Source organism: Gymnodraco acuticeps, unplaced genomic scaffold (genome assembly GCF_902827175.1).
Source record: "Gymnodraco acuticeps unplaced genomic scaffold, fGymAcu1.1, whole genome shotgun sequence".
Lineage (NCBI taxonomy): Eukaryota > Metazoa > Chordata > Actinopteri > Perciformes > Bathydraconidae > Gymnodraco > Gymnodraco acuticeps.
The window spans coordinates 392504-419787 of NW_022991289.1; the positions used below are offsets into that span (position 1 = coordinate 392504).

A 27284-nucleotide genomic window follows, 5' to 3' on the forward strand; every position below is an offset into this window, starting at 1 on the left:
ATGTATACCGCAAATGTTGATCTAGCAATTACAATAGATTCTCCATATAAAGTGCAGCCCTAAGGGATGTCGTTGTGGAATTAAAGAGGTTCAAATTCAATCAATTTTAGATCATCGTGTGGGTACTGTAATAGGGGGTCCTATGTTGTATTTTGACCACTAGCCTACCCCTGTTAACCGACCACTAACCGTTAGCTGACATTAGTTTAGCGGTGCTGCTGTAGTTAACGCCCGAGGCTGCCCTGCAGCAACGACAACCTGAGTAACAAACAATGAATCATTTACCACCAGCTGCAGCTTAGGGATGGACATTATTAGACACTAAAATCTAACCAAACTACATTTACATTATTAAATTAGAACACCTAATGGTGTTATAATATGTTCTTGTTGAATAATATTTTTTAGTGAATGGACATGGAATACCTTGAAATGCAACTGAAAAACAGCTGAAATGACTGCTGACAGCAAGTAAGTTACTTGCACTCCTGATGATTCTCACAGTAGTTTGTGGTTCACGATGTAGCTTTTTCCAGGGATAGAATAAGGTGCGTCCCCGCAGGTTTATTAGGAGCACGCTCTTGAGCGTTTATTCTTTCAACAGTTCAACTTGAAGAATTGGGAAGAAAAGTTACAGCTTCTTAGCAGGGGGGAGAGTAGGGCTGCTCGATTATGGCACAAATCATAATCACGTAACACTATAGCTGTGAATTTCAAACAAAACTACGGTACTGCGTGTACAGTTTCATTTATCTGAATAATACGAAAAAGGAAAACCAACTAAACAATGATTCTATCCATTCAACCGAGGTTGGCCAATCAAAGGGATATCATAAGTAGGGATCGACCGATATGGCTTTTTCAAGGCCGATACCGATTATTAGTAATCAAGGAGACCGATAACCGATATTTGGAACCGATATACATTTGCAGTAAAATCAGAAAATCTTGGTGTCAAAATGTAGAATAACACAAACGCCAACACAACACAACTTCTTTGAAATGCATTTAAGCATATATTATGTTTAATTAACTTTTAAACATCTTACAACTGGTTTCCTCTCTGTGCCCTTTTCTTTAGTGCAGTCATGTTCAATGAGTTAGAGAGAGAGACAAGAAGTGGGGCTGCAGGCTGACATGCTTAACTAACAATAATGCTTCATTTATTATATCCGTCTATCTAGCATACAATCCCAATAAGCTGCTAGCAACTGCAAAACACTAGTGCTAGCTAATGTTTTGCAAACTATTAAAAGTGAGGCTATTACAGTAGACCTAGCGTTAGTCTAGGAGCCTCACTTCTAATATTTTGCTAAACATTTGCTAGATACATGTTGGCTAGCTAATGAGCTTCTCGCTCTCTGGCTGGCTCCCGCCCGGAAAATCTTCAGTAATAGCCTATCAGATAGCGCTGTGGGCGGGACATTGCTCGTGTACACAGAGTGGTGACTGCAGCCAGAGAAACGGCCACATCAGAGTAAAGTAACAATAATTAACTCTTTAGAACTAATAACTAAACTAGTCTTTCTAAATAGCAAGAATTTATTGTAGAATTTCTAGAATTTAAGTAGTCCTCAATTATTTGTTGTAAATGTAGTTTCACCGTCATTGGACATCACATTTAATAAAAAATGCTTGCGACATTTTACGGGTGGCTTTGACTCACATCTTTAGCCCACTGTGGAAAATAAACATACAGCTCAGCAGTGAAAAAGCTGAAATACAAAGCCTGTCACTACTCAAACATGGAAAATATCTTTAAATCTAAACAAAAAAAGATGTGGGCCTGTGTAGCAAGCACATGTATTCAGATGATCCATGTTGAGGGCCCATAACAGAGTAGCCTGTCCTTTAAATAGCTAGCTCATGATAGAGGTATGAAGGCTGATTTGCTACTAAAAGCACACCACTTTTAACATAGCTGTGTTCTGACTCGCATTTGCCAGCGCTGACGACAATTTAGGGATGCCCTGATTGATTATTGTTGTCGGCCAAAATTCTGTTTGGCATATGAAACTAACAAGAAATTGGCTTTATGCATTTCTTAACTCAGTAAACCAACATTGTCCAGGCAAACCAACGATTTCCCCCCTTATAATTAGGGATGCTCCGATCTGGAATTTTGGGGCCGATCGCTGGAATCGGCCTATACCGATCGCCGATCCGGTGGGTGGGGGCTATGGGGATCTTCCCTTTAAAGTGATGTTTAAAACTCAGTTAATGGGGCTCATTTTTATATTGCTTCAGTTTATAATCGTAACGGATCGAAAAGCTCAGATTAATTTTTCAATACATGATGCGCTTCCACACACAACCAACCACCATAATTATTACATTCAAATTAAGTATATTATTCAAGTTTACATTAACTTTGGAGAATAACACGGGAGAAATGAGCGGAAGCGCTCTCTTTTCCTCTCTCTCCTGACAGCGCGTCAGTATCGTCTCATGCAGCTCACTGATCCAGTAATGAGTGACCCGACAGTGAAGAATAAACATATTTATAACTAGTTTAGATAGTTCCAGAGGTAGATAAAATAGTTAAGTGTGTTAGGTCTAACACTTAGTGTGTGTTGCTCCACTCACCGGTCCGTCACAGCGGGCGGAGCTGCAGGATTTCTGCTTCACACACGTTACATTCCGCTATTTTATTGTCTTTTTCGGACACCTTAAAAAACTGCCAGACCGGTGAAGCCATTTTGGCGAGCTTGTGTTGCCGCGCACAGAGAAAAGTGTCATGTATTTTACGTCATGTGATCGGCTCTCCCGATCGGCCTTTATAGAGAGCCCCGACCGATCGGCCGATAACGACCGGAGCATCCCTACCTTGCGAAAAACGATTCCAATAACAATATTCCAGTAAAAAGCTGCAATCTAAAACTCTGGTAAACAAGACAACAGAAATATGTAGCAGCCAAGGCATTTTAAATCTTCAATAAATAACATTTAAATTGACCGTGGGACAGTTTAAATATGTTTTTCAGGACAATGGGGGGAAATGGTCTGGAGCCATTTATTCCAGCTGCTTTGCAAGAAAGAAACATTGTTTTCAGCCATGCATTCAGCTAGCATTTACTATTGTGCTTCTTGACAATAATCAATCAGTATCAGCCACAAAAACCTGAACAGGGCATTTCTACTTCAAATCAGATACATATTCCAATACAATAACCCAACTTAAATCTATAGTTTGTGCTCAAATATAGTTGTATGCAAATGATCAAAAACATACAAAGTAGAGACAGAAAATATTCATTATTTTTTCAATAAGACTCCCTTGTTGTATTATTCATAATTGGGGTAATCAACAGCATTTTGAGAGAAAATATGAGTTGCCTCAAATGTTTTTTAAAGACAGTGACAGACAAAAATACTGAAACTATGATAGGTGACTACTGTATAAATGTAAGCAAGGATGTAGTAAGAGTGGAGGAGGGGCAGCAGGAACAGCAGGTTGGACAGGCTCTAACAAGTCTTTGCTGCAACATTAAGCCAGCATTACCAGCACACCATTTCAATGAGCAGTCCCTGCTTACATTACAATAAAAGACCTGCAGCAGTTAGCGATTTATACTTCATTTAAGATGCTGGTGCTAGTTTTACAACCGGTCACTCCAACTCACTTAATGGGGCCTGCATAGAGTATTTTAAGTTACCAGCATTTGGTAACTCTACAATGGCCATGAGATTCAACAACAATGCACGATTGGCATGAAACACATGTGTGCTTAGATCTATCACAGGGTTACCTTACAAAGCAGTTCTAATTTGTTAAGAAGGTGTGTGTGTGTTCCAGCTCAGGTTTCAACCAAGTGAAGCCTCACAGTCATTGTCTCTTTCCAGCCATGTGCCAGCTGTACTGTATACTGTATAAGGCAGTACGTGGTAGTGCAGTTAGCCAGATATAGAACAGGGATAGGAAAATCAACACCAGTCAAATGTTGGTATTTTCTGTCTGGCACACAGACAGATACTTTGAACTACAAGCAGTTTTACTGAATGAAAATGTGACTTTCCAAAAAAAACAGTGCATTAACCAAGTCCAAAACTTAATTTAAAAAAACAAAAACGTAGCTTGAGTAAAATGGTGCTTTGATTTTGCAATATTACGTTGCCACCGGCCAAATTAATTTTCTGTGACTGCCAATCTCAAACAATTCAAATAGCTCATGATTTAAACCGTGCTCTTTCACAGATTGGCGCACCAATGGCTTTGTCTTCAGGAGCCATTCAGGTTTAGTATGTTGCCCAAGGACATGTCGAAATGCGGACTTAAAGAACAAGGGATTCAAACTCCTATCATTTGATTGGTGGCCAACCTGCTCTACCTCCTGAGTCACAGCTGCACCTCAAGAGGCCGATTAAAGTAAAAAAAGCCATGGCAACATTTTTACATCAGGCAAAAAATATGAACAAAATAAAAAAAGGTGTTGCTGCACAACAGGTAGATTCTCTTGTTTCCCAAAACTACAATCAGACCAGCTTGACTAGTAGAAGACGGACCATTCACACTGAGTGACTCAGGAACTTCTACAAGTAGATAATCAGGCCATGATGTGCAGTACTACTTGAAATATATGCCATCCTCCATGCTCTTCATTCTAGACCTTCAGGAGTCACTTCCTCTTCTGTAGCCTCAGATACTCATACCTGCACCATTTCAGGAGACGGTAGCCTAACACAGATCTTAAATGGCTGTTTACAATGCCGCAATACTTGTTGAACAGACCAATCCATTTCTAAATTGGGGTTTGCAGTAAGTACACAGGGGAGAATGAAAGCATAAAAGGTCGTTATTTCCGTGTCCGAGTGTCTGTGATGCAAAAAACAATCCATCAGTGGGGGTATCCACACAGCCAAAATCACCTGCTGCACAGACTACACGCCAAGCAAGTGTGCCTGCTCCTGTTTCACGCCACACTGTACTTTTGCACCTCTTACTTGTTAGCCAAAAATAAGTCGATAGTAATTTCAAGCCTAGAAGGTATGCACTACTTGACTTTTTCTTAAATTGTATTAAAATATATGAAACAAAAAGGTACAAATAAAATGCATGATGGGATCAATCACAGAATAAAAAGGAACCATGAAAATGATTTATTAGAGCCAAAAAAAACCTAAGTGTTAACATAATTAAGAAATAAGCAAAGTCACTTGGGGGATCTCACTCACAAGAACCATTAATAAACCAAACAATCCTGCTGCCATGGTCCTAAAATAGAGCAAAAACATAATTTGTCCTGTATTGGTTCTATACTATGAGGGGCAAAACGTACTAGCTATGTTAGTGTGCACAGCACCATATTTAAATGTTTATTTCAATTATATTTTTGTACAAGTATTGGCCACCTATACTGTCATCCTCATTCATACACGGCACTCTACTTTGATCCATCGACGATTATGATATTTACAACAACAAAACCCACAATGTATCCTGAAGCAGGGCTTGTGTTCGAGCGCCGTGTTAATGTGAGGAACTGTGGGCCGCAGCTCCTCTAAAACCTTACCACTCGATCCGTTGGGCTACACCCCGTTCTCAACAGTTACTGCCGCACAACTACACACATTCCATGGAAAGACAAGTACACGTAGAGGCCGGAGTTAGCGGTGAGAGAACACCTCCACCGCGGGGCTGCGTTGTTGATTTCGAGTCTGTGCTCGGCCGCCATTTTCTAACAGGGGAAGGGAAGACATGTTGGGAGCTAACACAACAAAAGAGGAGCGGCCATTTCCAAACACATAGTTGGTTTTCCTTAGTACCATCAGTTGATATTCACACAAAAAAGCACACATGGAACAGACTGATACAAAGTCAAATGTACCGGGAAAACCGACGGGGTTGTTAAGCGTTCGCGAGACATATATGGTTCCTGGAATAGACTGAGTGATGTGAGGCAGATTAGCAGGCCTAATGCCAGCAGTGCTGCTGCCTCTTTAACGTGTGTGCTTTACCACACTTCTACAGCTAAACAGTGTCATTTACAACAATGTGTCACTTTCCCAGCAGCGAAACCACGATGTGAAAGCCGGACTGGTTACCTGATGTGTGGGATCCCGACACCCCCTTGTAGAATTTTGTACAGCTTGCTTTCGTACAACAGCTGTGGATGTCTGGCTTTCTGCGACTCCAGTTTTACAGCTACCTCCTGAAAATGACAAGCACAAAAAGAGATGTATACTACAGCTTCTGTCACTGTTAGTTTCAGCAGGACACATGGTGTATAATGCATTGTGAGGAACGTTAGCAGTTAATAGTATAGACCTGCTTCAACTCTGACTCAGCCACATACATATGGTTTATCACATTTACTAAATTAATATAGTGTAAAGAAGACGTTGATGCAGTAGATTACCTCTCCATTTGTGATGTTGATGGCCAGATATATGTCACCGAAAGATCCTGATCCAATTTTTCTGACAAGCTTGTATTTCCCACCGACTATGAACTCGGCTTTGGAGCCACTGCTGCTCGCCATAATATCCAGCAGATGATAATCTCCACCTGATCACTTTGGGGAAATCTGTGTAGCAGTCTAGCACGATTGTCAGCAGTACATACAGAGTCCTGCGTGTCCAGTTGACGTTGACGAAACCAAGTAGAAACTAATGTTAGCTGTATTCCAAAAAGACGTGACGACAATAAACGGAAAAAGCCAGCCGATTTCTTCTGTTGGCTTTTTTCATAGGCTACCGTCTACAATGGGTCTTCTTCCAAATAAAACCTCCTCCAAAAACACGGAATACCGTGTCAGTATCGAAGTATATACATCCAAAACTAAACCCGATAAAGCTTAAGGCCTTCAACAGCCAACTCGAAGTAGCAGCTAGCGAGCTCTAACGTGAGCTCACGTTAGCATCAAGCTAACGCTGTCGCAAGGACCGTCGCGGAAAAATGTCCGGACCTCCTCCGTGATGAGAAGCAAAAAACAGCCCCTTTAATTAAACCTCTGATGGTGCTGTTGCCTTTTCAATCTTTTCCGTTACTTAAGGGCGTTTTCAGCAAACATCAAGGGTCGCAACAGTCTGTAGAAAGCGCAACCCACTCACTCCGCCATCTTGTCTTCTCTACCCTTTCTCTCAGCTGCTTTCCGTTGGAGGCGATTAGCTAAGGTTAGATATCTCATGACCCCTTCAGGTTCTATCGGAAATAATACTATCAACACATATAATGACACACTTTATATGAACGCAGAACTGTGACTCACAATTGTGAATGGAAAAAGACATATCATCTATGATACCTGCAATGTAGCCAGTCAACATCTGTAAAGTTGAACAACAAACGTGACTTTAGTTTCCGCAAACTAGTACCAATGGATTTCAAGCCACCACTGCCAGTCAAAATAGAAACCTAGCCTATATTGACACATATACATTCAATTTTGATGATATAAAATAGAAAGAGAAAAGTGAGCTAGCGTGGCCTATGATACACTGTTTTGTATCTTGTTTAACTTGTTATTAAACAGCTATCTATATTTTACACAACAAAAACTAATTTATGGTGATTTAAATAATCTGACGAGCATCTGGAGTTACTGTATGATTAGTAGTGTGTGAACCATGGGGTTCTCTATGGTGTAAACGTTTCCAAATCGCTGTTCCGATTTCTCCTATTCTGCCGAAGTTACATGAATGCAGCATAAGGGTGGGGACCACATGGGTGTAGGCATGTTGCTCCAGGTACAGGTGAGAACATCACATCCAACCCAGAAAGTCCAGTTTTAGCTATGGTTTTAGCATATAGGGCGGATGGCCACAAACCACACAGTTCAGGGGTTTATAAGAGCAGAATTTGTGAACTACTGTGAAATAAACACCATGAAGCGCCAAATCACAGCCCACATAATTTAAAAGTAGGATATTATTTGCATTAAGTGTGAAAGGAATACCACATTAAATTAAATATAAAAGGTACAGTGTGAAGAAAAGTCCAGTTATCAAAAGAAAAACTATGGAGCAGATAGTTCTCTGCCAACCAGAGTTGAGATGTTGTAAAGAGTTATGGCAGTTGGCAGGAATGACTTCCTGTATCTGTCCTTGTGACAGTGGAGCTGCAGCAATCTGTTGGAGAAGGAGCTCCTGTCTGTCCAGCTGCAGGTGGAGAGGGGAGGTGGGGTTATCCATAATGGGTAACCGATTATTTCAATATATCCAGCAAGAGATAACTCATGGCTAGTGGTATGATGTTGCAGTGGCATACACTTTATTTCTCCAAAAACGTCAGATAAGAAGCAGCCACATATTCCTGCTTCAAGGATATGATGAAGTCTTATAAAGCTCCATTGTGCAAACACAGGAACAGATCCCCCAACAAGTATGTTGTTTGTGAGATACCCCTAACCAGGGCCGTTTCTAGCTTTTTGGGGGCCCTATGCAAGATGCTATTTGGGGGCCCTAGTTTTGACAGTTTTTTTAACTACAATGGGGGGGATTCCGAAGCCTTTAAGATGATCTGTGGAGATGCATCAATCTGTTACACTTTAATAGGAAAACAGGCTAATTTCACGAAAACCAAGCAATTGAAAATTACAAAAAATGATATTAAAAAGGTAAACAATAAGGCTCCTCTATGTCAATAAATGCAAGAGATGCAGCATTTTCTCAACAATGTTTAATTTACATTTTTCATCTTCCTCAGACGTCACTCATTGGCTGTCAGCAAAAACCCAAGCCACAGATTTGCTATCATTGCAGTTTAGTCGTGTTTATATCCTACATTGGATTTGTAAGCATATAATGCTTCACCGAACACACAGTGGTGACTGGTCATTAGGGGCAGGCACAGCCCCACCTAGTGTCAGTAGAAAGTATTACAAATAATTATTACACTTTTAAAAAATAAATAAATAACAAAATATATAAAATATATTTTAAGATCATGGTTAATCATCTGATTCGTCTGTACATTTCTGTTTTAGTCTGTGTTCTTCTAATTAGTGTCTACAGTGTGTGCCTATTGAGCTGTTTAGAGCCATGTGGGACAAAACCCGATCATGCCCCTCCCTCTCACTGTCTAAGTGAACGGTGACTATAAAAACTACACTGCGCATGCTCAGAGTATTGTCCTATTTAATGTGTGTGGCAAAAAAATAATGACCATAGGGGCACTGAGCTGCCATCCCCACCATACGTCATCTCACATAATTCAGAGCTGATTGGCTGTAAGTACGTGTGCCGCGAAAAGTGTGGTGCGTGAAGAGGAGGAGAGAGACGCATCCTAAAACCAGGAAGTAAGCTGCGCATGGCTTCCCTCCACAAAAAAGCAATGAGATTTCTCCATAGGATTTTAGAAAATAGCTCAAAATAAGATATGTGGGAAACGTAGCTGTTAGATAGATGCACGTTTTGTTCAGCCGGATAATATATATATATTTTATGATAGACTTTTGAAACTACAAGAAGATAAGGAGGACTTTTACAAAAAAGTAATAGAGATTTTTGTCCAGAAGGATAGGCAAATGGACTTCAAGTCAAGGTAAGACCACCATTTTATTGAAAATGGGATCTTACTAAGAGAGAACAATTCAATATTTAAATGATAAAATTACATTTTTTGGGTATCCTTTTGTTGAACTGTCTGTTTTTAATTAATAATTAATAAAAAAAAGCTTTTGAAAATAATATTATATTTTGATTTAGGTCAAAATATAATATTTGTAAACCTGAAGAGTCAGTGCCAGTGCCTCACCAGCCATGAACCTCACTGCAGAAGCTTATATATAGACATCTACGTGTTTTGTGCCCCACCACTTTTGTACATATAAAAACGCCACTGCGAACACAGGAGGGTGCTTGGCTGTCTACAAATAAAGACAGCTCATTTTAATTCTCCCCAAATATATTGAGGCTGAACCTGAACTTTTAATTCTCTGCTCCCATCATAATCTTGGCGATCTTGTTAAAATTGTGAATGCAGAATTAAAAATACTATGTAACTGGTTTGCAGTTAATAAATTATCCCTTAATGTGGCCAAAACAAATTACATGTTATTCAATTCAATTCAAGAGTAGAAATTACTGCATTATACGGATTGGCAATACAGAGATAGAAAAAGTTGGTGCATGTACATTTTTAGGACTGCTTGTTGACGAAAAACTCAATTGGAAGCACCATATAAATTATGTACAGACTAAACTGTCAAAAACAATAGGTATTTTGTATCATACTAAGAACATTCTTGAAGAAAATATACTCTTTATAACAGTCTATTTCTCCCTTACCTTTACTACTGCTCCGAAATATGGGGAAACACGTACTCAACAAATCTACAAAAAATAATAACATCCCAAAAAAAAGTATTACGAATAGTCTGTGGTGTTGGTAAATATGAACACACAACTCCCATATTTAAAAAAACTTAATCTATTAAAATGTGTTGAGATAGTACAGCTTAAAACAGTACTGATTATGCACAACATTTTCCATAAGAAAATGCCTAATAACATTCAAAAGCAGTTCCAAACCACAGCGTGAACATATGAATGTAAAAAAAGTCACTTGAAAATAAGTGTTCACAATGTTTATATGCAATTATGCATATATTATTATTATTCATTTGACAAGTGCATGTGTACCTATGTATATATTTATATATAGTATTTTAATTTCCAAAAAAAGATAGTTGAAACTGCTATTGACATGTGCAGAAAATGACCCTATATCTAGTTTTCGTGTATATATATATATATATATATATATATATATATATATGCATTTATTGTTTTCCTGCCCTAACTTTTATTAAATGTTTTCTCCTGTTTTCTTTATTTCTTTGTACTCCTTCATTTCTATACGTTTTTGATGCAATAATGCCGCTGTATTAGGATGATGCACGGGAGAGCTACTTTCCACAAGCTATGCTTCAGCCCTCCCGCTTCTACTAATTTTGTTCATCTTTGTGTGTATGAATTAAACTTTTTTAGTTTTTCGGATGAATAAAAAAATTAAAAAAATAAAAAAACTTTCAGCTTGGGGGCCCCCTAGTGGCCCTATGCCCCCGCATAGTCCGCCTATAGGAAGAAACGGCCCTGCCCCTAACCGAGGTAGAATAAAGCACCACCATGTTTTTTCATTAATCTAATATGTGTTAGGTTTGAAATGGATGGTGGTATAAAAATATTTGAATGCAAAATAATTTCTTTGTTGATGGTTGGTTATTTCCCACTAATGCAAATAGTGAAACAATTAAGGCTTCAAAGGTTGGCGCGTCCGTATTATCACATTTATCTCTGGAAGTGATGATCGGAATGTCACCACATTACTAGACTATGTTCACCCCTTTTACATTGAAATCAGGTTTTCGGTGCTCAGGGCTGGCGCCACTGGAAACATGAAAAACAGGTTAAAAATCAGGCACCTGCTCCGAACTGGCCCTGCAAACACCTTGGTGAAAAAAGGAAGCCATACAATACAGAAAAAATGCCCATCTTTGTAACATATACACTTAAACACACATGGATTCTAGCCAGAAATGGAATAGTAAATACAAAAACTACAAGGTATGTATATACCTTTATGTCAGTGTTCAAGTAAAGGGGCCAATTACCAAAAACAAATAATGTAAATGTTACGAAGTCTGTCATCTCATCATAAAAGCCAGGGAGGCTGTGGCTCAGTGGATAGTGTGATGGACTTCAAATCGGGGATAGCAAGTTCGAGTCCCACTGCACTTGAGTCCCACTGCAGTCAGTCCCTGGGCAAGACACTTCACCCCAAATTGCTCCTGTGGGGATTGCCAATCTATATATGTAAGTCGCTTTGGATAAAAGCGTTTAACAAATGACATGTAATGTATTTGACTATTGGCTTCACCCTCTGCTGTCACAGCCCCTAACAGTCACTCGTGGTTCCAAACCGACATGAACAATGGGGCCCCTGTCAATGTGTGAAGGGATGGACAAAACCCAGCCTCTTATATATCCCATGTGATGAGAGTTCAGAGAGGCTGGTGAAGTCACCAATAGACCCTCTGCAGGTGGGGGGTGGGTGATCATCTACCTGTTGCAGCGTGCTCACTCATACCTGGATGGATCGGGTTGCACTGTGAGAATCACATTCTTTGATTTCTCCAGTGCATTCAACACGATCCAGCCTCGGCTACTGAGTGACAAGCTGCAGGCTATGAGGGTAAACTCGTCCACCATCTCCTGGATTACCAACTACCTCACAGACAGACCACAGTATGTCCGGCTGGGCGGTGTGCTGTCTGGTGTGGTGGTTGGTAGTACAGGAGCCCCACAGGGGACTGTGCTGTCTACTTCCCTGTTCACCTTATAACCACTGACTTTCAATACAACTCAGAGTTATGCCATTTGCAGAAGTTTTCTGATGACTCTGCAGTGGTAGGGTGTTTCAGGGATGGACGGGAGGAGGAGCAGAGCGCTGGTGGGTGATTTTGTGGATTGGACTGTATGTAGTCACCTGCTTTAAAAGACAAGTGCAATTGTATAAGACCTTAGAAGGAAGTGTAGGACAGCTTCCCAGCCCCTATGCATTCTGGGAGAATATGTCAAAGTGGTTACGAATTATTAGTACCTGGGAGTGCACATGGACTGAACTGGAGGATCAACACTGACGCTGTGCACAAGAAGGGGATGAGCAGATTCTATTTCCTGAGGAAGCTGAGATCCTTCAACGTGTGCAGCAAGATGTTGATGATCTTTTATCAGTCTGTTGTTGCTAGTGCACATCGGCATCAAACTGGACCCTTTTGGAGTGGTGGTTCGAGAGGAGGAAACTGAACCAACTGAATCAGCTCAGCTGTCACAAGGAAAGCTATAGCACAGGAAAACTCCTGCATAAAGCAAAAACCTTACAACAGTGGTTTCCCAATCTGGTGTTTGTAGAGCAGGGGTGTCCAAACTACGGCCCGGGGGCCAAATGTGGCCTAACATGTGTTGTGACAATAGATTAACCTTGAATGTGTCTTCCTTTCTGTTAAACTTGAAATTCTGGAAAAGTTTTGCACATTTTGTGCAGAACTCCTCCCTAAAAAAACCTGTACAGTAAGTCTGTCTGCATAGATCACCATCACAAGGACAGCACAGTATGTTATCTGGTGTTGGAGTATAGGATGGAAGAGAGATCACATGTGGTGGTCAGGGTGTTCATTCACTGTGTGTTACATTTTCCAGGATGAATTATGTTCACGCACACAGGAGATAGGTTGCAGCGTACAACTTTATTGAGAAAGCCAGTTACAGAATATGCCCATTACACAGTGTGTGTGAGACTGGGCTCCATATACTGTACGGTTAAAGAGAACATGTCCCTTTCTTTGCCACTTTCACATTCGTATTCTCTCTCCTGTTGGAGAAAAACAAATGTGTGTTAGAGCATTGTGGATTAATTTATGTCTGTCTGCATGTGTAGCAGAACGCTACACACAAATCTAATAAACTGCATTCAGTTTCACAGATTTTACTGAAACAATCTTAAAGTAAGTTCACACTGTTGTCATGCATTACATAATCTGTGTGTGGTTATACTGTTAGACCCTTCCTTCTACTTTCAAAATAAAAGCTGGGACAGAGTTGTTTTTGACCACCAGGTGGAGGCAGAGAGCAGTGATTGGTGTTAGTTTCTTACAAATCAACTATAGTTGACACTAAATGAGTAAAAGGACATTGAATTGGTTGACAAATAAACTTGTTCCCATTTGTGAAGACTCATACAACCACGATTAATTAAATTGCAGGCTAAACCCCAAGCTACTGGATACTGGCATGAAATACACTTTACACGTTGTCCTTAGTAGCCTATTCATATGGTCCTAATGTTCTCCTCACAGGGGGGTCATATCAAATCATAAGCTTATTTTGTTTCCCTTGTTCAGTCTTTAAACAACACTTTGGAGGTTGCAGGCTGTCAGAGTCAACTCTCACAAACATGATCCTATAATCTATAGTCACTAAACTCACCCCACCCATTGGAAAATAATAATGCTACAATGATATCTCCATATGTGTTTTAGTGTGTATTAGTACATGTTACATGCCTGTTTTCCTGGCAGAGGACACATTCGGTGCTGTAGACCTTTCCATCGCTGCCACATACTGGATCATACTCCCTGGTGCAGGTTTCGTCTTCAAACTTCTCACAGCCAGCCTGTAAAAACAAATGTATTCATCATTATGAATGTATTCAAATAGATTTGCATTTTGTCATTGACAAGTGTTTGATGGTGCCTTGACCTTTGTCTTAGTTTTTTGTTAGTGGCAGGTTCTCTGTGGAGTCCATACATTTAAGCCTTAAACTTTAGAGATCAACTAGCTTATTGAAGTTCATCTCTTTAATAATAAGAAGAGATGTTTTTTCTTCTTGTACACACCCTGGTAATAGGGTTGAAAATGATCCGTCACCTTTTGGAGCTATCCATAAAACAACATTGAAGCCGACTTAGTTCATTGGTTTATTCATTCTGAAATTCTAATGAGATCAAGTTCTGTTTTGCTAAAGAGATTCTTTATCATAAATGTGTAAACCAGGAGTTCAAATTAAAATCCAGAATCAGATCCTCCTAAGGACTCTCACCTCTGCTGTAACAGTGAGAGCTTCTTCTTCTGGAGCTCCAGTCATCAACGCCCCATCACCGTCTGTCACCGCCCCATCACCGTCTGTCACCGCCCCATCACCGTCTGTCACCGCCCCATCACCGTCTGTCACCGCCTCACTCTTCACGGACAGGACTATGTACACACACACACACACACAAAATCAAAAGTCACCCTCGTTTTGTGATAAAGAATTCCTGTCCCGGGTTGGCCAATATGTTCCATGGTCATCCCTCTGTCACCTCCAAGTGCACACACACACACACACACACACACACACACACACACACACACACACACACACACACACACACACACCACACACACACACACACACACACACACACACACACACACCACACACACACACACACACACACACACACACACACACACACACACACACACACACACACACACCACACACACACACACACACACACACACACCACACAGCACACACACACACACACACACCACACACACACACACACACACACACACCACACACACACACACACACACACACACACCACACACACACACACACACACATCAGTACCTCTATTCTTGTAATAGTCCTCATTAATGTTACACGTCACACTACCCCATATCTCTTGAGTGGGGAATGGAAGTGTTCTGGTTACTTATATATATATATATATATGTTAGTCATATATTTCAGAAGGCTTTGGTTGAATGCATGTCATCTGTCCAACAATCTTGGACGCCAACAGCCAAAGTCTGAGGACTATTTAGATTTGTATTACTTCAAAACTAGCTTTTCTTTTGACTTCAACTCCATTCTCAGATCTCGGGCTGGAAAATTACAAAAAGCAAGTCTATCTATTACATCAACAACCCAGAAATATAGCCCCTTGTCCCCAGAAGTGTATTGCTATCCAACTCTAACACTAACCATGACCTCAACTTAACATAACCCTTCTGACTGTGACCTTTAGACCCAGTCTAACTCACAGAGAACTCGATGAACAGGAGGCTGGACAAACAGTCCTCAGGATGTAAACAGGCTTCTTTTCAACCCTCACAGAGAATGTAACATCGTCACCAGCTTTTTGTATACAAGAATGTAACCCAAGGCTTAAGTTCCTCTGCACTTCCTCTTGTCTGGCTGCTCTTGGCTTGCTGTTGAAATTAGAGCTGCTGTTTCAGCAATGTCCTGAACTCATATGTTTGTTGTCTTTTCTGTAGGGACAAACCGATGGTAACCTGATTTGAACAGCCATGAGAAGAGGACATCTGAACCACAGAGTTAGTCAAAAAGCAAGGCTTACAAAACGTGTTCCACCCAGCTAAGTGTTATGTCATCCTAAATATCCAAAACACAATTATTTGTATTCCTATTTATTTTTTCAATGAAAGAAAGAAACACATAAAGAAACAGAAACCTTCTGCTCACATACATGATGTGAGTGATGTCATTCTGATTTAACTGACCACTTTTAGATCATGAACACAATTTGAATTTTTTGTACGTAACCATTTCTAAACAATCCACTAACAAAACAATACACCTCAGGATGATATTAATTCACATTTGTAATACTTTTTTTCTTATTTTGTCATCTTTCTAGACACTAATGCAGTGTTCTGCTGTATTTCTGTGTCACATTTCTGGGATGGAAACTAACAATCTTTCAGGTTCAAAGGAAGCAGAATCTGAGTCTGCTAAACAACATGTTATTAACTAGTTGTTAAAATCATGATATTCTGCTGAAATGAACTCACCAGCGAAGGAGAGCAGCAGAGCAGAGCAGAGCAGCAGGGACTTCATGTTTCCGGTGTGTGTACGTGTCTCTGTGGGAGGCAGGTGTGTGATTCTCACATTATGTTTTTCCTTTCATACACAACCTGTTGAGCTGGATGTAGCCGCCCTCTGATTGGTTGCTTTGTAAAAACAAGACTCATCTAAGCCTCAAGATAACACAACCGGATCAGAGCAGCCAGGAAGAACAAATATCCAGACATGAGACTGTGATGCAGAGAGCAGGCTGCTGTCTGAAGATAACTATATTCAATAATTTAGTGTGAGTAAGCCAACACAGTCAACATGTGCAATTGTTTTGCATTAGGAGCTGGGTATGAAAATACTGTAGAACACACACACACACACACACACACACACACACACACACACACACACACACACACACACACACACACACACACACACACACACACACACACACACACACACACACACCACACACACACACACACACACACACACACACACACACACACACACACACCACACACACACACACACCACACACACACACACACACACACACACACACACACACACACACACACACACACACACACACACACACACACACACACACACACACACACACACACACACACACACACACACACACACACACACACACACACGTCATTACAGTATTAAGGCTGTCGCTAGGCACTGCGCTCAGATTTGAATTATTTCAACTCTGATCCTGATTGCCTCTGACCTTTCAACTTTCAACCAATTAGAGGACAGTTAAATTAAGCGGCTTAAGCTACTGTAGCAGGGCAGGAATAGAAACTTAACTTTCTGTCTACTTGAATGGTAAAAATAAAAACAGTACCTGGAGATTAAATGTCAGTATAATGAATAACACATCTATATCCAAGCAGATAAGAAAGTAAATAATATGACTGCCTCAATGAGTGTCCCGCTTTATTTTCCCTTTTTTTAATGTATTAACAATGTATTTATTTCATTTTATATATCTATATTTGTTTGTGTTGTTGTAGGTTTGGGGAATACAAACAGTTCACCCTTTACACTGTGGCAGGGTTAGAGCATTAAAAGCAATGGCAATATCCAGAGCAAACTAAACATCTTCAAAAAGGGAAGGGTAAAATACATATTAAATATAGTAAATCAAGAATAAATAGATACAAAACTAAATACAAAAAAGTAAATATTTAAGGGCCGAATACAAGCAGTTTGTCAGGTTGAGGTGGTCACATTGTGACAAAGTTCCCCTCCTCCATCCTGTACTCAGCCTCGTCACAACGGCTGACGCATCGCACACCTGTACCACATAATGCAATAAAACAGTCCTGACATAAAATGTACTTTAACAAAGCTTATCATTTTCAGTTTGTATTGCACTATGACATGTGGTATTTCAAGGGATGTGTGGGAATATGGGGCAATGAAATTGTACACAATTGAAATATAACTAAATATGATAACAACCTAAAGGAGGGTCCTTTATTGAGTCCTGGTTTCAGATCAAATTTTGAGAATTAATTATTTATTAATTTAAGTGTGGGGGCGGTGTTTTTTTTTGGTTGATGTAAGAAGAACATAATAGACAAGACAAACATATTTTTTGCTATCTAATGTTTTGTTTTTAGTGTTCTATTCCTAAATAAAAAAAAATCACAATAGGCTACTGAATAAAAGTTGGAATTGCTATAACATGTATTATTTTTATAATGTCAATTAGAACAATTGAAAATCCTCAAAATATATGATATATTAATGTATTTCTTTCAGGTAGTTATCAGACAACTGATTAATGAGCTAGATATATAAATATAAATATAAAATGATTTTCTTACCGTTAAATACTTTGGAAATACTTCGCTGCAGGGATACTGTATGATTTTCGACAGCTATTATCTTATTAACTCAGCTTGTTGGCAGCAGATAGGCGAGCTGCTGACTGTAAACACCTGTTGGGCTAGAGGTCTTAATTTGAAATGTGGCCGGAAGATGTGTGTCGGCTGTTGTGATAGCTGCCTTGACGCAGCTCCATACAGATGCCTGCCATCACTGTACCTGGATGAGACGCTCCTGCATCCAGCTGGGTTTCTCGCACCGTACCGCCGTGTGTCAGGCAGGGGACAGGAAAGAAGGACCGGGCGGCCGGGGATATACTAAACCATCGGGTACCGTGGAGGCTGGATAAAAAGATACAGGTGTCCGACGAGACCCGGTTGCTGCCTGGCGACGAGGAAAGGGGGGTCTCTCCGCATCTGTTGCCTGGGTGAATTCATTAACACGTTAGCATCAAGCTAGTTAGCCTAATTTGCAGGTACATAACACAACGAGGTGTAAGACACCGTTACACCGAAAATCACGAATGTCATCTTTGGTTTTTAGGTGACAGCGTTCGACATGGGTCTTTGGTAAAAACCGGTTTCCGTTACGGGGCTATGTATTATGTTTAGAGGAAAGGACCTAAAGGTGTAGGAATGGGTTTCATGTAAGTATAGGGAGCTAACGGGAGCTAGCAGGCTAGCTTCATGGACACAGTGGTGGGCTATGCGGCTGCTGCAGCCCGCAGCCTGTAGCTACACCCTGCGAGCTAACATGGAGTCTATGTTCCGCATGAAGCCTCACGGTGTCACATGCATGCATACAATGATAACAGGGCATTCGATAGTCAGCTAGAAGGCCGACGCGAAAATGGAGTCTTTTCTGCAGATAGCCCCCCATTCACTGGCTATAGTACTGTCCAGGGTTGGGGCTGGGGATGCGGGGGGGGCGGCCGGGGTGTCAGAGAGCGATGCGCTGCCGAGACACCACACCGGCTATGAGATTTTTGCCGACTTTAAAGCAGAAAATACCCAGCATCATGTATGGAACCAGAGGATTACTGAGGCTGTGTCCGAGACCTTCTTTCTGGGATGGATAGATGAGCATGTGCTGCTGATCCAGGGGAAGGAGGACCACCTAGAGGTGCTGAGGGAGGGATGGATGCGGAGGTCCCTCAATCCGCCACGAGGATTCACCATCAAATACCTGGGTAAGGCCTCTACACCCACCCTGCCTGCTTAGGTTTAGGCCGAATCATTTTCGTGTGTTTGTGTTTCCATTGAAGCTACGCTACACGACCACCTCCACTCAGCACGACCCATTGGTTGTGCACACCGCCAACACCACAGCACGTCTGTTGTGTGTTGCATTTGATTTAGACTCAATTATAAAACGGTTTAGCCACAAATTCCAGTTGCATAAGCCACATTGATTTTTGTTCACTCCTTTCCAACAATTTATATGTAAATGTTTTATACCTGTTTATTTCTGAACAAGGATATATGTTATGAGTCACCCTCACAACTTAACTCACCCCATACGAGACCCATCATTCAGAAGACGGGGGCACTCAAAGTTGACACACCCCCAACAAAGATGTTTACTTCAGATTTAAGCTTAAAGGGGCCCTGTTCTGCTAATGTTCAGGTGTATATTAGTGTCTCAACTGGGACATGTCTCCATGCTTTAATGTTCAAAAAGCTCTTTATTTATCTCATACTGCCTGTGCTGCAGCACCTCTTTTCACCCTCTGATTGGTTAACTGGCCGGCTCTGTTGTGATTGGTCAACCCCTTTAGAGATGTCCCGCCCCTTAAACTATCACAAACAATGTGTTGAAGAAGAGCTAGTCAATAGAAGTGCGAGTGTTTCATAGTGATGTCACTCTGTTACTGAAGTAAACCAAGGAGTCCAATGGAGGTGTTTCAGGCAGGGGGGGGGGGCTGGGGGAGTGTGTGGGAGAGAAACTGGAGGGAATTCTGCAGACTATTTACATGCATAAAAACATATACAACACACTACAGGAAAGGGAAACTCCAAAAAAGCAGATTATGTTTTGTCATTAAACTTTGATTTACCAGAAAGCAGGAACTTCTTGTCTGTTTATAGTGTTCTAGGGAAGGGGTTTTCAAAGTGTGGGAAGGTGAGCCTCCCCTCAGAGAACATAAGAACAGCTGCGCCCCCCCTCCCAATTGTTATTGCTGCTATTATTATTGTTGTTGTTGCTATAATGCAGAGGTATTATTATCCAGTGGAATGCCCTTACCTACTGGCCTATGAAATCAAAGTGGTTACTTATTTTTGGCTGGGCATAGGGCTGCACGATTTGGGGAAATAATCTAATTGCGATTTTTCTGACAGAGATTGCGATTCGATTTGCGATATTTGTTTTTAAGCGACCCAACGGAAGTTTATTGTAAAATGCGGCCATGGCGGCTAGGAAGGTCGTATCAACGTAGCTCTCCGTCTCTAGCACCCCCGCAGCCCGAGCTACGAGTGAAAGAACTAAACTTAAATGAAACTTCCGTTGGGTTGCTTTAAAGTCAAGCTTCAGTTTAAGATGCACCCTGTAATAGAAACATGTGATGGAGCATCACTAACCTGACTCAGATGGTTCACCAAAGCATCTAAAGCTCCATTGGAAGCCATTTGGAAAGGGCAGGCACTTTCAAAAATACTTGGCAGGTGATTGGATCAATCTGTCTATCACCTTCTATCATGGGCCACTTCTGATTGGTTAACAATGGCTGGTACATGTGGAGCACAGCACTTCTGATTGGTGTGAATGACTGACACACAAGAAGAACAAAAAAAACAACAACAAAAAAAACCTAAAAAATCGCAGGCTTTGCGATTTGATAATTGCATAATTTCAAATTTCGATTTCAAATCGATTAATCGTTCAGCCCTAGCTGGGCAGTGTAGTTTTACTCACCGTCTTACTTGACTTTCTCAGGACTTAAAACCGTTTTTTGTAATGTATTTTGTAATGTATTTACACACGTAAGGTCATCATCTTAACAGTTTTTTATGCTCATCGAGTCATCCGTGAGCAGAGCATCAAGTTGGCATGCCTATAACAGCTGAATGCGGCGATTACTACCCTAACCCTAACCCTTGTTCAGCAAAACGCCTCACAAACTGATTAAGATCCAAAGCTTTAGTGCGTTTTGATTCAATGCTGAGTACAGTTAAACTTGACAGTCTCTTCTCTGTCATTGTAGACCGCAAATACCTCATTCCTTCCGTCTACTTGGGTCCGAATGCTTCTCGTTTTGCGCTGTCCCGTTCAGATGAAATCGCCGCCAATCACCTTTCCACGCTTGCGCCAGGGACGGGGGAGGGGTGCCATCCCGGTAGATCCCCCCCTGCTTGACCGGCACATGCTTTTGATTAAAGTCAATGCAGAAAAACAGCTCCTCTGTTTTCATAACTGTCAAAGCATGAGCCTGAAGTTCCCACTGTGGGTCAAAATAATGCGCTGTGACCTCGAGGTAACTGTCATTATTGAGTGAAGTCCAATAGTCTCCGGTGAGCGCAACTGTGGAAGTCTTTCTTAAATCCTCCTCTACTTTTCGCTTTTTGGACTTCATACAAGTTGTGTATTTTCGACACAGTGGTGGCTCTGGAAGGCAATTCATAAGTGCAGTCGTTGGATGCGACCCAAATTATATCACGCAGCCCCTCGTCCTCCACAATGTTAATTGGCCTGCAAGCTGTCGCCACCCATTTAGCGATCTTTGTTGAAAGTTTGCTGCTCGTAGATGTGTCCAGGCGTCTCCCCCGCACACTTGCAAGTGTGGTTTGCTGCAAGCGGGCGGCAGGAGCGGGGCTGTCGGCATCAGCAGTGTGCTTGGATTGTATAGATGGTATTTTAAACTCGATGCGCTCTGAAACTGGGGCGGCCGAGGACAAAAATGTATGCGTTAATCGCGTTAAAATAATTAAGTGGCGTTAATTTTTTTTTGCGTTAACTTGACAGGTCTAATATATATATATATATATATATATATATATATATATATATATATTAGGGCTGTCAAGTTAACGCGTTAATAACGCGTTAAAGCAAAAAAAAATTAACGCCACTAATTATTTTAACGCGATTAACGCATGTGTATTTTTTTTCCTCGGCCGCCCCGTAGTTTCAGAGCGCATCGAGTTTAAAATACCATCTACAAGCTGATTGATTGATTGATTGAAAAGTGTATTAACAGCTTGTATATTGGGTACAGTACAGTACAGCTCAAAACATACAATTGTTAAGGGGATGCAGACCAGAGAAAGACTTTCGTCTTGTTTACATCAGGGTCCCCCATTTCCAATTCATCATATCATTTAAGACATATAAGACATATTTGACATACAGATGGCGTATTTACAATTTACATACAGGTGGTTTTTTTACATACAGATTGCTTGTTTACAATTTTCATTTTAGATTTCGTTCTAATACATCCTAACCGGACATTTAAGACATACCAAGTCTACAGATATACAGTTAGTAACAGAGTCTAAAATGCGAGTATATACATAGATGGGGGGGGGGGGAAGCTGTCCATTGAACGACAGGTTGAGATTTGTACCATTACCGGGGCCAGTTTTGCAATGCTCTCCCCCGAAGGTGCTCTTTAAGAGAGGTTTTGAAGGTAAGTATAGTTTTACTTTCCTTTACAGTTGTGGGAAGAGCGTTCCACCTTGATGTGGCATAATTGCGAAACGTGTATTCCCCCTTTTTTGTGCCAAATCTGGGTTTCACATGATTTGTGGAGCTCCCTCTGGTGTTATGATCATGGTATTCCTTGACCTTTGGGAAGAATTTTGACATGTACATGGGTACCATAGAGGTGTAGTGGATCTTGTAGACCAGGCCCATTGCACGTAGCTGTACTCTGTCGTCTACTCTAAGCCATCCTAGGTTGTCAAAGTGGGCAGAGGTGAGGTGGGTTCTAGATGAAAGGTCAAGCAGTAGTCTGACCAGTTTATTTTGCGATGTTTGAAGTTTTATTTTTAGCGCCTTGGAGGTGCTATGGTACCATGACGTGCAAGCATAGTCATAGTACCCTTGAATGAGTGCTCCTGCCAGAGTCTTCAGGGTGTTTTTGTTTACCAGAGAGGAGATCCGGTATAGGAATCTAGTTCTTTGATTGACTTTTTTTATTACATTAGGATGCCATTTTGTCACAGGAGAGGTTTGCCTCAAGGATAGATCCTAGGTATGTAATTTCCTTCTTACTTGTGACAATAATGTTCGCCCACTGCAACTGAGAAGTCGTCGGATTTGCTGAGATTATGTTTCGAACCGAAGAGAATGGACTCTGTTTTACCCAGGTGTAATGATAATGTATTATCGGCGAGCCAGGTGCAGATTCTGCCGAGCTCGGAGCTGAGGGTTTTTTCAACCTGCAACCTGTTCCTGTCAGAGACCAGCAGGGCTGAGTCGTCCGCGAACAGGAACAAGTTGCAGTCACATGCTGATGACATGTCATTTACATAAATTAGGAACAGTAACGGACCTAATATGCTTCCTTGTGGAACACCACAGCTCACTGGGAGGGGGGGGGACAGAGTACCGTTTACCTCCACCATCTGTTCTCTCCCCTCCAGGTAGGATTGCATCCAGCTCACCGATAGTTTATCAAAACCAATTGCTTTTAGCTTGTCAATCAGAATGGGGTGATTGACAGTGTCGAAAGCCTTTTGTAGGTCCAGCATCACCATGCCGCAGTACTTGCCCTCGTCCACCTCTTGTTTGATGTGGTCGCTCAAATAAAGAAGGCATGTGTCAGTGGAGTGGGATGTTCTAAAGCCAGATTGAAATTCATAGATTAGTTTCTTTTCCGCGAGGTACTTTTCGACCTGTTCATATACTATTTTTTCCATGACTTTCGAGATGGAGGTAAGTATAGAAACAGGGCGGTAGTTGCCTGGGTCCAATTTGCTGCCCTTTTTGTGCAGGGGGGTTACTCTTGCAATTTTGAAGTCTTTGGGTACTTTCCCTGTTTTATGGAGAGGTTAATTATGTGAGCTATGACTGGTGAGATGGCGGTTGCTGTGTCTCTGAGGAATTTGGAGGGGATATTGTCGTGGCCAGTGGCCTTGTTAGGTTGGAGGGCGCTCAGTTTAATGAGTACCTCTGCTGTTGTTACCCTTGCTAGACTGAAATCATCTTTGCGTACCCCTAGGTTTTTGTAGTAGGTCATGATGTGATCTACTCCAAAAAGCCCTGAGTGGGAGGGTAATTTATTTACAAGAGTTGTGGCTATGTTTGTGAAAAAAATGTTCAAGTACTTGGCCACATCCAGTTTGTCTGTGATGAGCCTGTTATCTGTCTTTATGTTTAAGTTAGAAAATCTCGTTTTGAGTTTTTTACTGCAGCCAAGCTGGTTATTGAGTAATTTCCCAAGTTCACGGGGTTTATTTTTGTTTTCCTCAGTTTTGACATTGATGAAATTCTTTTTGGCAGTTTTGATCATGGAGCTTACGTCATTTCTTAGTCTGTTTCTTTCAATTTTGAGTTCAGTCACGTGGGCCTGGAGTTCACTGCTCGTGCTTTTGGAAAGCATTGACTGACTTTTATGAAACTCAGAGCATTTTTTGTCTCTGGTTTTCATGGCGGTCAGTATGCCGGAGTGCATCCACGGCTCAGCGCGATTTTTTACCCTGGTTGTTCTTAGGGGGGCCAAATCATTGAGTATTGCAGAGAATTTGTTTTTGAAACCAAGCCATGTTTCTTCAACTTGTGTACCACTGAGCTCATCTGACCAGTCCAGGCTCTCCAGTTCTAGGTTAAAGGCCTCGCTAGAGTAGTTTTTGAGGTCTCTAGATATGACTGTTTTGTGACAGCCGGCCCTTTGTTTTAGCTTTTTGCGGGTACAGAATATCATATAATGATCACTTAAACCGCATGCTATAACCCCTTTACTGGAGATCCTGGACTTGTCAGAGGTCAGAATGAGATCAATGGTAGTTTGTGTTGTTTCACATACCCGGGTGGGTTGGGTGATTAGCTGGCTGAAGCCGTGCAGATCACAAATCCTACCGAAGGACTTGAAGACGGACGTGTCTTTACGTTGCATATCCGTGTTCCAGTCTCCAATAATAATTGATGCTGACAGCCCCGCTCCTGCCGCCCGCTTGTGGCAGACCACACTTCCACGCTCACCGGCAGGCACCGACTGGCTATTGGGAGGACCGGGAGGGTGTGTGTATGTGTGGCCCGAGCGAGCGAGAGAGAGACCTTACGTACATTGTTGTTGTTAGCATCTGGTGCTAGCTAGCTGTGCTAACGGATCTAAGGAGCTGTTTAAATGAAAACAGAGGAGCGACATTTCGCCATAACTGCGCCGAGCACTTGACTTTATGCAGGAAGCCAGACAGTGGGACATTGTACGAAAAGTCAGCACACTCAGCACGGATAGTGCGCGCAACATGATTGCAGCTCCCGTTCGAGCATATGCCTTGAGTTGCACACACACACACACACACACACACACACACACACACACACACACACACACACACACACACACACACACACACACACACACACACACACACACACACACACACCATTTGTATTGTATGAGAGAGGTTCCAGGTTGAATTGAGGCGAATATTTGTAATGTTCAGAGGTTGTTGTGTTTAATATTCATGAGAATATTTGTCATTGTTCAAATGATAATAAACATTAGCATAAAGCATATTTGTCCACTCATATGTTGATAAGAGTATTAAAAACTTGAAAAATATTCCTCTAACATTTAGAACAGATAAAAAATGTGCGATTAATTTGCGATTAATGGACTATGGACAATCATGCGATTTAATCACGATTAAATATTTTAATCGACTGACAGCCCTAATATATATATATATATATATATATTCTTATTAGACATCCATGGTGCAGGTTGCTAAGGGTGCTACAGATGCTGTGTGCCAGCATGTAGCTACCGGTAGCTCCCGCTACACACGCTAGTGTTTGCTAGCGCTGACAAACCAATCAAAGTACGGGAAAATGCCGACGTCATCATACGCCTGCTAGAGGGCCCCGGTGTCGCCAACTTGAAATCTGATTGGTCAATGCAACAGTTTCATTGCCACTTGTTTTAAGCTACAAGTCTCGCACTGTTGATTCTGAAGGCCTCAGGCAGATTTCTTTGACCCAGCAACACATTCTGACTTAAATATGATTGGATAATAGCTTCAACATTAACAACCATTACTGGACGCAGCGCAACCGAGCGCAACAGAGAAAAGCTATGAACTGAAGAGAATAGACTATTGGGAATAATGTAAAACATGTTAATGAAAAAACTATATTAAAGGTTTGTCAGTGATGCTGATGGTGTTTAGACCAGCAGAGAAGGCCTTCTGGCTCTGACGGCCCACCACTGGTCCTAACGGATTTACCCCTTGCCCGACCCCACATTTTTCTTAAAATGTAAAAATAATGTAAAATATCCGTCCCAGCTTTTCCTTATTTGCAGGGAGCATTGCTTTGTAAATGAGGTTAGTGTCTGTGTTGGTTCCAAGAAGCAACTACAGCCCTGTGAGGTCCTGCATGTTCCTCTGGACTTTCTGACTATTACTGTCCGCTCGGTTTTTTAAACAAATGCGACACACTGCCCGGCTCATTCAAGTCCGTAGTTTCGCCTCGTTGATTTGGCTTAAATCCAAAATATTCCCACACCGGAGATGTGGAATTAGGTTTTACAACCACTTCCATTTAGCTTAAAATTCCCCTCTAGTAAGTCACACGTTGTCTCCTGCTTGTCTCTATATTATTAATTTGGCTGCTACACCGCTGCACGCGGAGTGTCCTGACCTGGCTGTGTCATGGGCTGTGTGTGAGCCCCGCCCCTCACAGCGCGCCGGGCTGGCAGCCACAGCGCTCCTGGCTAAAATGCTGGTCACATCCTTATGTAAACAAACACGCATGTAAACGGCAATTTATCGAGCTCAGAAAAGTTATCGAGTCCATTTTTATTTATCGTACGATAAGTCCATTTATTGGTTATCGCGACAGGCCTCACCTTCAAATGTTGTCCAAATAACAATTTTGTCAATGTCATCATTTTCATTGTGTTCAGGTAAAACAATGCCCCACCAGCGCACCAGTGTCTAATTTGGTGGAG

The 27284-nt window shown here is 41.5% G+C and overlaps 3 protein-coding genes across 7 annotated transcripts in view; 1 reads left to right on the plus strand and 2 right to left on the minus strand.

Moving 5' to 3' along the window:
• The window catches only part of csnk1a1 (casein kinase 1, alpha 1), a 29532-nt gene extending 22428 nt beyond the window's left edge, over nucleotides 1-7104 (minus strand). For 2 of the 4 annotated variants that reach the window (XM_034240048.1, XM_034240046.1), the window contains exons 1-2: nucleotides 6357-7103; nucleotides 6043-6149 (exon numbers count right to left, since the gene is read on the minus strand). In XM_034240048.1, coding sequence (XP_034095939.1) covers nucleotides 6043-6149; nucleotides 6357-6479 — 230 coding nt within the window. In that variant the 5' untranslated portion in view covers nucleotides 6480-7103. Of the gene's footprint in view, nucleotides 1-6042; nucleotides 6150-6356 lie in introns of all 4 variants that reach the window. The other 2 variants (XM_034240049.1, XM_034240047.1) reach the window with 2 other exon arrangements.
• A 6064-nt stretch (nucleotides 7105-13168) lies between these two features.
• On the minus strand, nucleotides 13169-19804 carry LOC117562197 (ovomucoid-like). 2 transcript variants are annotated; one of them, XM_034240041.1, is made up of 7 exons: nucleotides 19680-19804; nucleotides 18386-18589; nucleotides 16309-16377; nucleotides 14676-14694; nucleotides 14540-14633; nucleotides 14004-14113; nucleotides 13169-13312 (listed from the first exon to the last, which is right to left on the minus strand). In XM_034240041.1, exons 1-7 carry the CDS (start codon nucleotides 19696-19698, stop codon nucleotides 13261-13263), a joined length of 567 nt encoding a protein of 188 aa, XP_034095932.1. In that variant the 5' UTR covers nucleotides 19699-19804; the 3' UTR covers nucleotides 13169-13260. The 2 variants fall into 2 exon arrangements, with proteins under 2 accessions (XP_034095932.1, XP_034095931.1); XM_034240040.1 differs by having other exon boundaries at nucleotides 14540-14694; nucleotides 19680-19801.
• LOC117562194 (storkhead-box protein 2-like) overlaps nucleotides 18308-27284 on the plus strand; it is a 100382-nt gene continuing 91405 nt past the window's right edge. The window contains exon 1 of the mRNA XM_034240033.1: nucleotides 18308-19355. Coding sequence (XP_034095924.1) covers nucleotides 19016-19355 — 340 coding nt within the window. The 5' untranslated portion in view covers nucleotides 18308-19015. The remainder of the gene's footprint in view (nucleotides 19356-27284) is intronic.

Coding starts and splice junctions, on each gene's coding strand:
- LOC117562197 (XM_034240040.1), bottom strand. Junction 16,378..18,385: donor TGCAGGAGCGTCTCATCCAG/GTACAGTGATGG, acceptor TGCCTCCCACAG/AGACACGTACACACACCGGA. Junction 13,313..14,003: donor GTCCTCTGCCAGGAAAACAG/GCATGTAACATG, acceptor TTTCTCCAACAG/GAGAGAGAATACGAATGTGA.